Consider the following 14,769-nt stretch of genomic DNA (forward strand, 5'->3'; position numbering starts at 1 on the left):
TTTGCCATTGCCTATCCACCGTCAACCCTTTGAGTGACATTCCCCAATCAATCCTACCCAACTCACGCCTCATACCATCGTAGTTTCCTTTATTTAAATTCAGGACCCTAGTCTCTGAGTCAACTACTTCATTCTCCATCTTAATGAAGAATTCGATCATATTATGATCGCTCCGACCCGTCAGAACTGCTTGTTCTTTAGTGTCAGCCAGTGGCTCAGTTGGTAGCACTCTTGCCTCAGAGTCAGAAAGTTGTGGGTTCAAGTTCCACTCCAGAGACTTGAGCACAAAAATCTAGGCTGACACTCCAGTGCAGTGCTGAGGGAGTGCTGCACTGTTGGAGGTGCCGATTTTTGGAGTAGACGTTAAACCGAGGCCCCGTCTGCTCTCTCAGGTGGACATCAAAGATCCTATGGCACTATTTGAAAGAAGAAAAGCAAAGAAAGGGCATGAAAAAATATTGGCAAGGAAAACAAGTGGAGCCTATTAGGGACTATAAAGGTAACCTGTGCGTGGAAGCGGAAGACATGAATATGGTTCTTAATGAATACTTTGCGTCTGTTTTCACAAAAGAGAGGGACGATGTAGACATTGCAATCAAGGAGGAGTGTTGCAGTGGGGAAAGAGTTAAACGGACATCGCTGGCAGTTTCACTGAATGGTGGAATAAAGACCATACTTTGCAGTAATAAGCTTTTTCTAAGTTGCTGAATTGACAGTGGAGATAACATAGCCAGACATGGAACCAACAGAGGTCAGAGGTGCAACAACAGCTTGACATATACTTTTCCGATAAGGCGGTACTTTAATGTAACGCGGCATGGGCAACCAATCAGTGAAGATGCATGCGGGCCACGGTCCAATCGGGTGGCAGGAATGAATTGTGCATGAGATGGCCATGTGTATTGTAATGTATAAAAATGTAGTGTTTGCTGTGGCAATTTGGAAAGGTCTGGCTAAGACAGAGCAGGCTGTTTCCCCACCAGTGCAATAAAGACAACTTGACTATCGATCTAAAACCTTGTGTCGAGTGTTGGTTTAAAATACTCCACAACAATTGGCGTCACAAACGGGATTCGAACCTGTGTGGGGATAGACAGTATACATGGACCAGGGTCCCGCAGGGGTTCCACAACAGTCCAAATATATTCCACCGTGTACTGAGTCAAGCCTTTGACGGGTTAGACCTATCAAAGTACCAGAGAGCCCTACTCCAATATGTCGATGACATAATGATTGCATCAGAGGATGCCAAAGGATACATGGGAGTATTACTAGCCACCCTCCAGACACTTAAGAAAGCTGGCTTTAAACTGAACCCCGCAAAAAAAGGCAAAGGTTGGACTGTCCAAAGTAAAGTATCTAGGGCACGAAATTAGCCAGGGGTATAAGGCACTCCCGCAGGAACGAAAGGCAGCCATAAAAGACATGGCAAGGCCAGTGACCGTCCGGGGAGTAAGGAAAGTGTTGGGACTGTTTAACTACTGCAGGAATTTTATATCAGACTTTGCAGGGAAAGCAGAGCCGATTTAACGGTTAGTTAAAGGGGGAGACCCGCCACTGATAAGATAGAATGGGAATCGGAGCATGACAAGGCTTATGCAAAATTAAAAGCAGCCCTGACGTCCGCACCCGCACTAGGATTGCCAAATATAGTCAAACCATTCCATATATATTATAGTATAGACGGGAACTTCTATAACGCTGTAGTCACCCAAGAGTACGGGGGAGATATGAGGCCAATTGCCTATTGCTCCACCCAGCAAACCCCCGTGGCTAAAGGAATGGTGAGATGTGTGGCGGCCCTCGACTGCGCCGCATGGGTGGTGCGGATATGCGAGCCCGTCACTATGTCAGGACAGCTGATATTACACACACAACACAGTGTGGACCTGCTAAACACAGGCAAAATGAAGGCTGTATCAGACAGAAGGAGGGCAGCTTGGGAAGCAGTATTGATACCCAAGGACAGATTAGTCCAGATCATAAGGGAACACAGAGTCAACCCCACAGAGGGAATGCTAACAGAGGGTGAGGCACACGAGTGACAGTTAGTAATCAAAGAAGAGGTCAGAGGAACCGTATCAGAATCGCCCCTTGAAAATCCCCAAAACACCTTTTATGTAGACGGATCGCGCCGATATATAAATGGGGAGCCACACACGGTCGGGCAGTAGTATCTGAGAACGGAGAAACAGTCGCAAAGGGAGGGCTTGAAGGGGGAACCTCAGCTCAAGTAGCAGAACCAGTGGCTCTCACAGAAGCATTGAAATTGGCAAAGGGAAAACGAGTAAATATATACACCGATAGTGGGTATGCGTTTGGGGTAGTGCATGATTATATGATAGCGTGGAATAGGAGAGGATATGTAACCTTCGGAGGAGGACAAATACAGCATGAGGAGGTAGTGAGAGACCTAGTAGGAGTGGTAAAAGGAGAAGAGGTAGCAGTGATTAAAATAAAGGCACACCGCAAGATAGTGAGCGAGCAACAAAAAGGAAATATGCTAGCTGATCAGGCAGCAAGAGCAGCAGGTAGAATAACAGCAGAGGAAGTGAACATTAAAAGAATCCAATAGGAGACTGAAATGGAGGAGCAGGAGCAGTGGACAAAGAGAGGCGCATGGAAAAAGGATCACAGGGTGACCGGACTGACACCATCTGAACTCATGACTGGACGAGCAATGTGTCTGCCGGAAGGAGTAGCATCTGGTAGCGAGGGACTAGGACCCTTAAAAGATAAAATTAGGAAATACGTACAAACATTGGATAATCAATTGAAGGAGCTCAAACAAGAAGTTCAAGAACAACAAGACATCAGAGATAAAAATACACAAAAGCAGGGGGCCTCGGAGCCCCTACCCAAGGTGGGCGAGCAGGTATGTGTTAAAATATTGACAGAGAGATCTGGATTCTCACCTAGATGGACCGGACCATTTGAGGTTATCATGACCAGCGATACGTGCGCATGTATAGATAGGAGAGGAAAGGGTAGATGGAAACATTGGACCCAATTAAAACGATAAAGCAATAACCCATCTGATCTTAAATCCCACAGGAACAATGGAATAAACACCGGAGATAAACTAACCTCTGGTGACGACCAGGCTTCTGCTTAATTTACAGGGAAACTTCACCATGAAGGTGGGATTACTGCTGGGACACAAAATAAGCAAAGGGACATCCCACATTACACGACAAGTACATGATGAAGAAGCACCATGTTTTAATGGAACAATCACATTCGGAGTCTCATCCACGGCTCCCAATACACAGAAAGAAGAGACAAGCGAACCGAGGATGCTACAATGTCCAGATATGAAACCTGGGCCCATGAATGGACTAGTATTATTTACCGAGGGAGAACAATTGTATGGTAACGGGAGACACAAAATTGTACCGGTGCTAATGAACTTAACCATGTTACAATGGCCAGGATATTGTGAAAGGTTTACTAAAACTAGAGAATTGTAAGCATATATGATGAAGAATGTAATTAACCAAGCTGCTGATGTGACAGGGGCCACTAGTTTCAGGGGACATGCTGCATTCCACCAAAGGATTAAGAGGAGCTTAGGAACCGATATACTCACGGGAATAAACACGGGGACATCATTCATTAATGCCCTAGATATACAAGGAGTCCAGAGCCATGTGGAACGACTACAAAGGGTAATACAACAGATTTTAGAGAAGGAAACTGGTTTGGTTCGACAAGGATCAGAGTTGGGAGGACATACGATAAGGAAATTACTCGAGGCAATCAAGGTTATAGAGGACCATGCTAGCATTATCAACAAACTAAACCATAGAGATGAGGAACAGGCAAAAGATGGGGTAGGAAGAGGCTTGTGTCATGCCTATGGCCAATGGATCACCGGACAGTTAAAACACAATCTGGCACAGATACAGTGAGGCGAGGTACCAGACTGGATTAACAGCACACGGCTCTATGGCCTGAGCCATAATCCAGGCCCTCGGAGTGCTTGTACCCTCAAAGGGATAACCAGAGTATATCGTGATACAAAAATGTAAAGCAGAAGTGACAGCAATGATAGGCATGGTACCAGTGGTGGGACTAGACACGACTCCATACCCACAGTACCAGGTAACAAACATAGGCATAGTGAGGGGCGAGACATACCTCCAATACTATCCAATTGATACCTATGCCATCAGGAAGAATGGTACTATGAGAGGAGTCTCCCTAAACGGATGCCACGAGAAAGGCACGCTTACGATATGCCCACATCCGGTAGGAGAAGGCCGTAAGGATGAGTGCGGCTATAATAAGACAGAGGGATGTGTGTTGGAATTATCACATGTTGATCACCATCACACCCGCTCGAGATATAGAGGTGAAGGGGAGTATTGTATAGCCACCACAGAGACTGAGTACCAATATAGTAACCTTGTATGTGCAATCACAATGCCTAACTTTTGCTTTACGCCAAAGGTCCCTGTGACAATTGGACACACCAGATTGGTGTATGTACATTCAAAGGAGGAGATAAAACTAAATGTGTCAGATAGTCTAAAGGACGAGTTGGTTAATTATGAAGACCAGTCAGGGCCCCAATAAACCCCGCCTGCAAGAGGATCTGCAAGAAATGAAAGAGGATTTAAGTAAGATGGTGAAACAGTACATAGTGCTGCAAAGGGATCTTGGGGAGTTAGAAAGTGTGGAAATGTACCTTTTAAAGCTGAATATAGTTACATGTGCCCCTTTTTGACAAACAAAATGGAGTCCCGGTCCTCCCAGAAGCCTCTGCAGAAATGTCTTCTATTCCTTCCTTAAACATATTAACCTTGACTAAACACTGTAAACTGTTGCTTATCTGCGTTGCAAACAAAGACCATTTACACGAGTAAAGGGAACCTTACGCAAGCCACCTGGCCAGAGGCTTGACCACCAGATAACAGAAGAAACATACTGTATGAAGTATCTACATTCCATTCAATACTGATGGTCTTAATTAAATAGTCTAGAATAAATAACTACCCATTGTATTATCAATAGTCTTTCGCTACGCCAGACTTTAGAAATATGTAGAAACTTAGTTAAGGATTGAAGAATTCTTTGTCCCTTTGTCTGACTTGAAAGACACATGACGAAACCATAACCTGTTTACTTTACTGTATAAATGTGTTGTTAATCTGTAATTCTGGAGAGTCTCTGCTAGCCTTTGACTGAGCGGGACGCTCTCCTTGCAACAAGTAAAAATTTATTAAAAAAGAACATCTACCGGAGCTGATCGTTTCAGAGTCCCATTGAGAGTCGAGATTTCGACAAAAGGGACATCGAGGTAGAGCTACAGGACGTCCCGTGGTATGAGAAGCTGTGGGATTGGGGAGTGAATGTCAACATACACCCATGGATCCGCATCATTTCTCATATATTAGTGATAATAGTTAGTCATGGCTATAGGATGGGGAATAGCAGCATGCACCGCTTGTAAAAAGAAACGGACCAAACAAAGAGCTAAAGCGAGTCGGAAAACACAAGATTGCTCTAAATATGATGGGTATGCAGGGCCTCCCGAACCAGCGCCTGATCACCGCATGGGGCAGGAGGCACAGCGATGCTTCTACATGTGGTTTAACTTGGGCAAGGGCCAAGTACCAAAAGGGGGGATTGCAGTGGGGAAAGAGTTAAACTGACATCGCTGGCAGTTTCACTGAATGGTGTAATAAAGACAATAATCTAATGGGCCTTTTGCAGTAGTAAGCTTTTTCTAAGTTGATAACATAGTCGGATGTGGAAACCATGAGACCGAAGAGGATGTAAGTTCTGTTCTGGCAGGGAAGTAAACCAATGAAAGAGGCCGAGAGAGGCAGGAAAGGAGGACAATGAGTCAGAAGTACAATGTTGATGAGACCCATCTGGCATAAACAAAGGTCATGGGTGCAACAACAGCTTGTGGGATAACGGACGATATTAAAGGTGGTGCTTTAATGTAACACAGCACAGGCAACCAATCAGTGAAGGTGCATGCGGGCCAAGGTCCAATCGGGTGGCAGGAATGAATTTTGACATGTGTATTGTAATGTATAAAAATGTAGTGTTTGCTGTACCAATTTGGAAAGGTCTGGCTAAGACAGAGCAGACTGTTTCCCCACCAGTGCAATAAAGACAACTTGACTATCGATCTAAAACCTTGTGTCGAGTGTTGGTTTAAAATACTCCACAACAGTGTAGTCACGGACAAATTATTCTAAAGAGCTTTTAAAAGCTACAAGATACGGGACTGAAGACGTTCCTCAAACGGAGGGGGAACAAATCCCAGGGACATGATGGTTTCCATCCGAGGATTCTGAGGGAAGCCAGGGGAAGGAATAACGGAGGGTCCCCGAGTATAAATTGGCTGGCACCTTTCCCTACATTACAACAGCGACAGCAATTCAAAATCAATGAATTGGCCCTGAAGTGTTATGGGCATCCTGGGGTCGTGAAGGGCGGCGAGTAAATGCACCCTCGCCTCTGAGTCAGAGGTTGTGGGTTCAAGTCCCACTCCAGAGACTTGAGCCCAAAAATCCAGGCTGACACTCCAGTGCAGTGCTGAGGGAGTGCGGCACTGTCGGAGGTGCCGTCTTTCAGATCAGACGTTAAACCGAGGCCTCGGCTGCTCTCTCGGGTGGACGTAAATGATCCCAGGGCACTATTTCGAAGAAGATTAGGGGAATTATCCCCGGTGTCCTGGCCAATATCAACATCACTAAAAAAAAAACAGATTATCTAGTCATTATTACGTTGCATCAAAACATAGAAAAATAGGAGCAGGAGTAGGCCATTCGGCCCTTCGAGCCTGCTCCACCATTCAATATGATCATGGCTGATCCTCTATCTCAATACCATATTCCCGCTCTCTCCCCATACCCCTTGATGCCTTTTGTGTCTAGAAATCTATCTATCTACCTTCTTAAATATATTCAGTGACTTGGCCTCCACAGCCTGCTGTGGCAGAGAATTCCACAGGTTCACCACCCTCTGAGTGAAGAAATTTCTCCTCATCTCAGTCCTAAATAGCCGACCCCATATCCTGAGACTGTGACCCCTTGTTCTAAACCCCCAGCCAGGGAAAACATCCTCCCTGCACCCAGACTAGCCCTGTCAGAAATTTATACGCTTCAATGAGATCCCCTCTCATTCTTCTAAACTCCAGTGAATACAGGCCTAGTCGACCCAATCTCTCCTCATACGACAGCCCTGCCATTGCAGGAATCAGTCTGGTGAACCTTCGCTGCACTCCCTCTGTGGCAAGTATATCCTTTCTTTGGTAAGGAGACCAAAACTGCACACAGTACTCCAGGTGTGGTCTCACCAAGGCCCTGTATAACTGCAGTAAGACATCCTTGCTCCTGTACTCAAATCCTCTTGCAATGAAGGCCAGCATACCATTTGCCTTCCTAACTGCTTGCTGCACCTGCATGTGTGCTTTCAGTGACTGGTGCACAAGGACACCCAGGTCCCTTTGTACATCAACATTTCCCAATCTATCACCATTTAAATAATACTCTGCCTTTCTGTTTTTTCTACCGAAGTGGAGAACTTCACATTTATCCACGTTATACTGCATCTGCCATGTATTTGCCCGCTCACTCAACTTGTCTAAATCGCCTTGAAGCCTCTTTGCATCCTCCTCACAACTCACAATCCCACCTAGTTTCGTGTCGTCAGCAAACTTGGAAATATTACATTTGGTTCTCTCATCCAAATCATTGATCTATATTGTGAATAGCTGGGGCCCAAGCACTGATCCCTGCGGTACCCCACTAGTCACCACCTGCCACCCAGAAAAAGACCCATTTATTCCTGTTCTCTGTTTCCTGTCTGTTAACCAATTTTTAATCCATGCCAGTATATTACCCCCAATCCCATGAGCTTTAATTTTGCACACAAACCTCTGATGTGGGACTTTAATCAAAGGCCTTCTGAAAATCCAAATACACCACATCCACTGGTTCTCCCTTATCTATTCTACCAGTTACATCCTCAAAAAACTCCAGTCGGTTTGTCAAACTCGATTTCCCTTTCATCAATCCATGTTGACTCGGTCTAATCCCGTTGATATTTTCTAAGTGTCGTGTTATCACATCCTTTATACTCGAGTCTAGCACTTTCCCTACTACTGATGTTAGGCTAATAGTGAGGTTACATTTGCCACCCTCCAATCTGCAGGAACTGTTCCATAATCTATAGAATTTTGGAATTGCTGTTTGTGGGATATTGCTGTGCGCTAATTGGCTGCCACTTTTGCTACATTACAACAGTGACTCCACTTCATTGGCTGTAAAGCGCTTTGGGACGTGCGATGGACGTGAAAGGCGCTATATAAATGCAAGTCTTTCTTTTCTTTAAGTTCTTTGTTTTTCTTTTTCACTCCATTTTGACCCAGACTGTCGAGCAATGGAGGGGTTATCATAGAATCACAGAAATTTAGGGCACAGAAGGAGGCCATTCGGCCCATTGTGCCTGAGCCGGCCAAAAAACAGCTTTCCAGCCTAATCTCACTTTCCAGCTCTTGGCCCGTAGCCCTGCAGGTGACAGCACTTCATGTTCATATCCAAGTACTTTTTAACTGAGATGAGGGTTTCTGCCTCTACCACCCTTTCAGGCAGAAAGTTCCAGACCCCGACCACGCTCTGAGTGAAAAAAGTTCTCCTCAACCCCCCTGTAATCCTTTTACCAATTACTTTAAATCTATGGGCCCTGGTTATTGACCTCGCTGCTAAGGAAAATAGGTCCTTCCTACCCACTCTATCCAGGCCCCTCATAACTTTATACACCTCAATCAAGTCTCCCTCAGTCTCCTCAGTTCCAAAGAGCAGTTAGTAACAGAGATTGGAGAAGTTTGCGGCTTTTCTTTGCACTGAAGCAGCGAAGGATGAGGGCCAGCCTGATGGAGGTCCTCAAGAACATGAGGGTTATTGATCAAAGGCAAATGACAGATTCCTCTCTGAGCACCTCAATGTCAGCATGCTTGTTGGGGTTTAGAACGCACATGCTCAGGGGCAGCGGAGTCCCAGGACCAGCTGCAAGTGCACATGCTCAGGGGCCCAGAGTCCCAGGACCAACTGCTAGTGGGCATGCTCAGGGGCAGAGTCCCAGGACCAGCTGCTAGTGGGCATGCTCAGGGGCAGAGTCCCAGGACCAGCTGCTAGTGCGCATGCTCAGGGGCAGCGGAGTCCCAGGACCAGCTGCTAGTGGGCATGCTCAGGGGCCCAGAGTCCCAGGACCAGCTGCTAGTGGGCATGCTCAGGGGCAGAGTCCCAGGACCAGCTGCTAGTGCGCATGCTCAGGGGCCCAGAGTCCCAGAACCAGCTGCTAGTGGGCATGCTCAGGGGCAGAGTCCCAGGACCAGCTGCTAGTGGGCATGCTCAGGGGCAGAGTCCCAGGACCAGCTGCGAGTGCGCATGCTCAGGGGCAGTGTCCCAGGACCAGCTGCTAGTGGGCATGCTCAGGGGCAGAGTCCCAGGACCAGCTGCTAGTGGGCATGCTCAGGGGCAGTGTCCCAGGACCAGCTGCTAATGGGCATGCTCAGGGGCAGCGGAGCCCCAGGACCAGCTGCGAGTGCGCATGCTCAGGGGCAGAGTCCCAGGACCAGCTGCTAGTGGGCATGCTCAGGGGCAGAGTCCCAGAACCAGCTGCTAGTGGGCATGCACAGGGACAGCAGAGTCCCAGGACCAGCTGCTAGTGCGCATGCTCAGGGGCAGAGTCCCAGGGCCAGCTGCTAGTGGGCATGCTCAGGGGCAGAGTCCCAGGACCAGCTGCTAGTGCGCATGCTCAGGGGCAGCGGAGTCCCAGGACCAGCTGCTAGTGCACATGCTCAGGGGCCCAGAGTCCCAGGACCAGCTGCTAGTGGGCATGCTCAGGGGCAGAGTCCCAGGACCAGCTGCTAGTGGGCATGCTCAGGGGCAGAGTCCCAGGACCAGCTGCTAGTGCGCATGCTCAGGGGCAGCAGAGTCCCAGGACCAGCTGCTAGTGCACATGCTCAGGGGCCCAGAGTCCCAGGACCAGCTACTAGTGGGCATGCTCAGGGGCAGAGTCCCAGGACCAGCTGCTAGTGCGCATGCTCAGGGGCAGAGTCCCAGGACCAGCTGCTAGTGGGCATGCTCAGGGGCAGAGTCCCAGGACCAGCTGGTAGTGCGCATGCTCAGGGGCAGAGTCCCAGGACCAGCTGCTAGTGCGCATGCTCAGGGGGGCAGAGTCCCAGGACCAGCTGCTAGTGCGCATGCTCAGGGGGCAGAGTCCCAGGACCAGCTGCTCGTGCGCATGCTCAGGGTCAGAGTCCCAGGACCAGCTGCTAGTGGGCATGCTCAGGGGCCCAGAGTCCCAGCACCAGCTGCTAGTGCGCATGCTCAGGGGCAGAGTCCCAGGACCAGCTGCTAGTGGGCATGCTCAGGGGCAGAGTCCCAGAACCAGCTGCTAGTGGGCATGCTCAGGGGCAGAATCGCAGGACCAGCTGCTAGTGCGCATGCTCAGGGGCAGAGTCGCAGGGCCAGCTGCTAGTGCGCATGCTCAGGGGCAGAGTCCCAGGACCAGCTGCTAGTGCGCATGCTCAGGGTCAGAGTCCCAGGACCAGCTGCTAGTGGGCATGCTCAGGGGCAGAGTCCCAGTACCAGCTGCTAGTGGGCATGCTCAGGGGCAGAGTCCCAGGACCAGCTGCTAGTGGGCATGCTCAGGGGCAGTGTCCCAGGACCAGCTGCTAGTGGGCAAGCTCAGGGGGCAGAGTCCCAGGACCAGCTGCTAGTGCGCATGCTCAGGGGGCAGAGTCCCAGGACCAGCTGCTAGTGGGCATGCTCAGAGGCAGAGTCCCAGGACCAGCTGCTAGTGCGCATGCTCAGGGGCAGAGTCCCAGGACCAGCTGCTAGTGGGCATGCTCAGGGGGCAGAGTCCCAGGACCAGCTGCTAGTGGGCATGCTCAGGGGGCAGAGTCCCAGGACCAGCTGCTAGTGCACATGCTCAGGGGCAGAGTCCCAGGACCAGCTGCTAGTGCGCATGCTCAGGGGGCAGAGTCCCAGGACCAGCTGCTAGTGCACATGCTCAGGGGCAGAGTCCCAGGACCAGCTGCTAGTGCGCATGCTCGGGGGCGAAACTCTGGGTGACGGTCGTTAACGGTTGAAGAGTCGGAATGACGGGCCGAAAGCGAGTTTTCTCAGTTAGACGGACGAGTGGAGAAGGACGGGGAAATAAATGACGGTAAACACAAACCTGGTAGTTTTAGGGTCCCGGAAAGCGAACGGAGCGGATTCAGCCTCGCGGACTCTCAGACACGTGACCGGGGCCGGCGGCCCCACTGACGTCATCGTCTCATAAACATGTGACGCGGGTCCTCGGCCTGATTGACGGGTGCTTCCGACCAATAGGGAGCGAGCCCGCGGCGGGTCCTCCAACCAATCGGGGAGCCCGAGGGCGGGACTAGCGGCACCCAGTGGGCGGGGCTGGAGGAGCGAACCGGCGGCGGATCCTCCAACCAATCGGGGAGCCCGAGGGGCGGGACTAGCGCCGGCTGATTGTCTGATCCGCAGGGCAGCGAGTTTCTCCAGTCCCGTGTTCAGGGCCCGGGGAGGCTGTGGGCTTTTATTCCCCGCATTGGACACAAGGCTCTTTGCTTCAGGCATATGGTGACGTCGCACTGAACTTTCCTCCCTCCTTTACAAAGATGGCTGCCGTTAACCTGGGCCTGTATATGTTCCGATGTAGTTCTCCTAGCAGTGGGAGCGACATTGATGCGTTCGTGCGACACAGCTCTACCGCGCAGCCGCAGTGCCGCTCCCTTTCCTCTCCCGCGCAGGCGCAGTAACGCTCCCCTGCCCTCCGGCGCAGGCGCATTGCCGCTCCCTTTCTCCCTCTCCCGCGCAGGTGCAGTGCCGCTCCCCTGCCCTCCGGCGCAGGCGCAGTGCCTCTCCCCTGCTGTGTGCTGGGCCGGGCGGCGCGGGTTGATCGGTGAGTGAGGGTCAGACACAGGCTGGTTGCCCGGGTTACAGGGCCCGCTCTGTGATTGAGGGAACTCGGTCCGACAGCGGCTGCTCAGCCCCGAGTTTAGATCACAGCGAGGGAGGGAGGGTCACAGCGCTGGTTCTAGGCTGGCGCTCTGTGACTGAGGGAACTCCGCTCCATTCAGCACCCGGCCCGACAGCGGCTGCTCAGCCCCGAGTTTCACAGGGTCACCACTCCGGGCAGTAACTCCGCACAGAAAATGGCGCATTTCCGCCCAGAGCAGTGAGAATGGGGGAGTCTCAGGAGGCCGGAAATTTACTGTGAGTAAAATCTCCAAACTAAACACACAGCCCCGCAACTGGGGATCTGAGGAAAATCTCCAAACTAAACACACAGCCCCGCAACTGGGGATCTGAGGAAAATCTCCAAACTAAACACACAGCCCCGCAACTGGGGATCTGAGGAAAATCCCCAAACTAAACACACAGCCCCGCAACTGGGGATCTGAGGAAAATCCCCCAAACTAAACACACAGCCCTGCAACTGGGGATCTGAGGAAAATCTCCAAACTAAACACACAGCCCCGCAACTGGGGATCTGAGGAAAATCTCCAAATTAAACACACAGCCCCGCAACTGGGGATCTGAGGGAAAATCCCCAAACTAAACACACAGCCCCGCAACTGGGGATCTGAGCAAAGGCACAAAATCAAACAAATACTCCGCCTTCACATTGGATTATTAGTAAGCAGATTAAATGTCTACATTACATTATTTCACGCTTTCAATGTTGTTCTTATTTTCTGCTTTGCCACAGTTAGATCTCCCGGTGAATGATGGTGTGATTGACGAAGGTGCTCAGCTCAAAGTAAACAGGGATTGTCGACTGAGGAACAACAGCCGGTTAACCAGCACAGGATTGTGAGCACCAACCCTTCCGATTCAAAGAGCTTCCAGAGACCGACTGGGGAGCAAGGTAAGAGAAAGTCCCATTGACTCAGATACACACTGGTCTTGGAGATGGACTGGGGAGAAAGGTCAGAGAGAGTCTCATTGTCCCAGATACACACTGGTCCTGGAGATGGACTGGGAAGAAAGGTCAGAGAGAGTCCCATTGACTCAGATACGCACTGGCCCTGGAGATGGACTGGGGAGAAAGGTCAGAGAGAGTCTCATTGACTCAGATACACACTGGTCCTGGAGATGGACTGGGGAGAAAGGTCAGAGAGAGTCCTATTAAGAACATAAGAAGCAGGAGTAGGCCATATGGCCCCTCGGGCCTGCTCCGCCATTCAATAGGATCATGGCTGATCCGAACCTAGACTCACGTCCACTTCCCTGCCCTCTCCCCGTAACCTCTAATTCCCTTATCTGCTAGGAAAATGTCTATCTCCGTTTGAAATTTATTTAATGTCGCAGCTTCCACAGCTCTCTGAGGTAGCAAATTCCATAGATTTACTACCCTCTCAGTGAAGAAGTTTCTCCTCATCTCAGTTTTGAAAGGGCAGCCCCTTATTCTAAGATTATGCCCCCTAGTTCTAGTCTCACCCATCAGTGGAAACATCCTCACTGCATCCACGCGATCAAGCCCCCTCACAATCTTATATGTTTCGATAAGATCGCCTCTCATTCTTCTGAACTCCAATGAGTAGAGTCCCAATCTACTCAACCTTTCCTCATAAGTCAATCCCCTCATCTCCGGAATCAACCGAGTGAACCTTCTCTGAACCGCCTCAAGAGCAAGTATATCTTTTCTTAAATATGGAAACCAAAACTGCACGCAGTATTCCAGGTGTGGCCTCACCAATACCCTGTATAACTGCAGCAAGACTTCCCTGTTTTTATACTCCATCCCCCTTGCAATAAAAGCCAAGATTCCATTGGCCTTCCTGATCACCTGCTGCACCTGCATACTAACTTTTTGTGTTTCATGCACCAGGACCCCCAGATCCCTTTGTACTGTAGTACTTTGCAGTTTCTCTCCATTTAGATAATAACTTGCTCTTTGATTTTTTCTGCCAAAGTGCATAACCTCACACTTTCCAACATTATATTGCATCTGCCAAATCTCTGCCCACTCACTTAGCCTGTCTATGTCCTTTTGCAGGTTTTTTATGTCCGCCTCACTCACTGCTTTCCCCCCCATCTTTGTATAGTCGGCAAACTTGGATATGTTGCACTCGGTCCCTTCCTCCAAATCGTTAATATAGATTGTAAAGAGTTGGGGTCCCAGCACTGACCCCTGCAGAACACCACTAGTTACTGATTGCCAGCCCGAGAACGAACCATTTATCCCAACTCTTTGTTTTCTGTTAGATAGCCAATCTTCCACCCATGCCAATATATTACCCCCAATCCCGTGATTTTTTTATCTTGATCAGTAATCTTTTGTGTGGAACCTTGTCAAATGCCTTTTGGAAGTCCAAATACACTACATCCACTGGTTCCCCTTTATCCACCCTGTATGTTACATCCTCAAAGAATTTGAGCAAATTTGTCAAACATGACTTCCCCTTCGTAAAACCATGCTGACTCTGTCCTATTAAATTATGTTTATCCAAATGCTCTGTTACTGTTTCCTTAATAATGGACTCCAACATTTTGCCAACCACAGATGTTAGGCTAACTGGTCTATAGTTTCCAGCTTTTTGTCTACTTCCCTCCTTAAATAAGGGTGTTACATTAGCAGTTTTCCAATCTGCCGGGACCTTTCCTGAGTCCAGGGAGTTCTGGAAAATGATCACCAATGCATCCACAATCCCTACCGCCACTTCTCTCAAGACCCTAGGATGTAGGCCATCAGGTCCGGGGGATTTATCCGCCTTAAGTCCCA

The 14,769-nt window shown here is 49.5% G+C and overlaps 1 protein-coding gene and 1 long non-coding RNA gene across 4 annotated transcripts in view; one reads left to right on the top strand and one right to left on the bottom strand.

The window, feature by feature from the left end:
• LOC147093453 (uncharacterized) overlaps positions 1 to 11,610 on the bottom strand; it is a 290,098-nt gene extending 278,488 nt beyond the window's left edge. The window contains exon 1 of the mRNA XM_085974330.1: positions 11,209 to 11,610. Within this exon, the coding sequence (XP_085830456.1) occupies positions 11,209 to 11,303 (95 nt within the window). The 5' untranslated portion in view covers positions 11,304 to 11,610. The remainder of the gene's footprint in view (positions 1 to 11,208) is intronic.
• LOC147093456 (uncharacterized) overlaps positions 11,049 to 14,769 on the top strand; it is a 59,931-nt gene continuing 56,210 nt past the window's right edge. Inside the window, exons 1-2 of one of the 3 annotated variants that reach the window (XR_015074710.1) lie at positions 11,049 to 11,196; positions 12,754 to 12,912. This is a non-coding gene — a long non-coding RNA (uncharacterized LOC147093456). The other 2 variants (XR_015074709.1, XR_015074711.1) reach the window with 2 other exon arrangements.

The sequence above is a fragment of the Somniosus microcephalus genome, unplaced genomic scaffold (genome assembly GCF_052327205.1).
Source record: "Somniosus microcephalus isolate GS21.2 unplaced genomic scaffold, FLI_Smic_1.0 unresolved_chr1, whole genome shotgun sequence".
Lineage (NCBI taxonomy): Eukaryota > Metazoa > Chordata > Chondrichthyes > Squaliformes > Somniosidae > Somniosus > Somniosus microcephalus.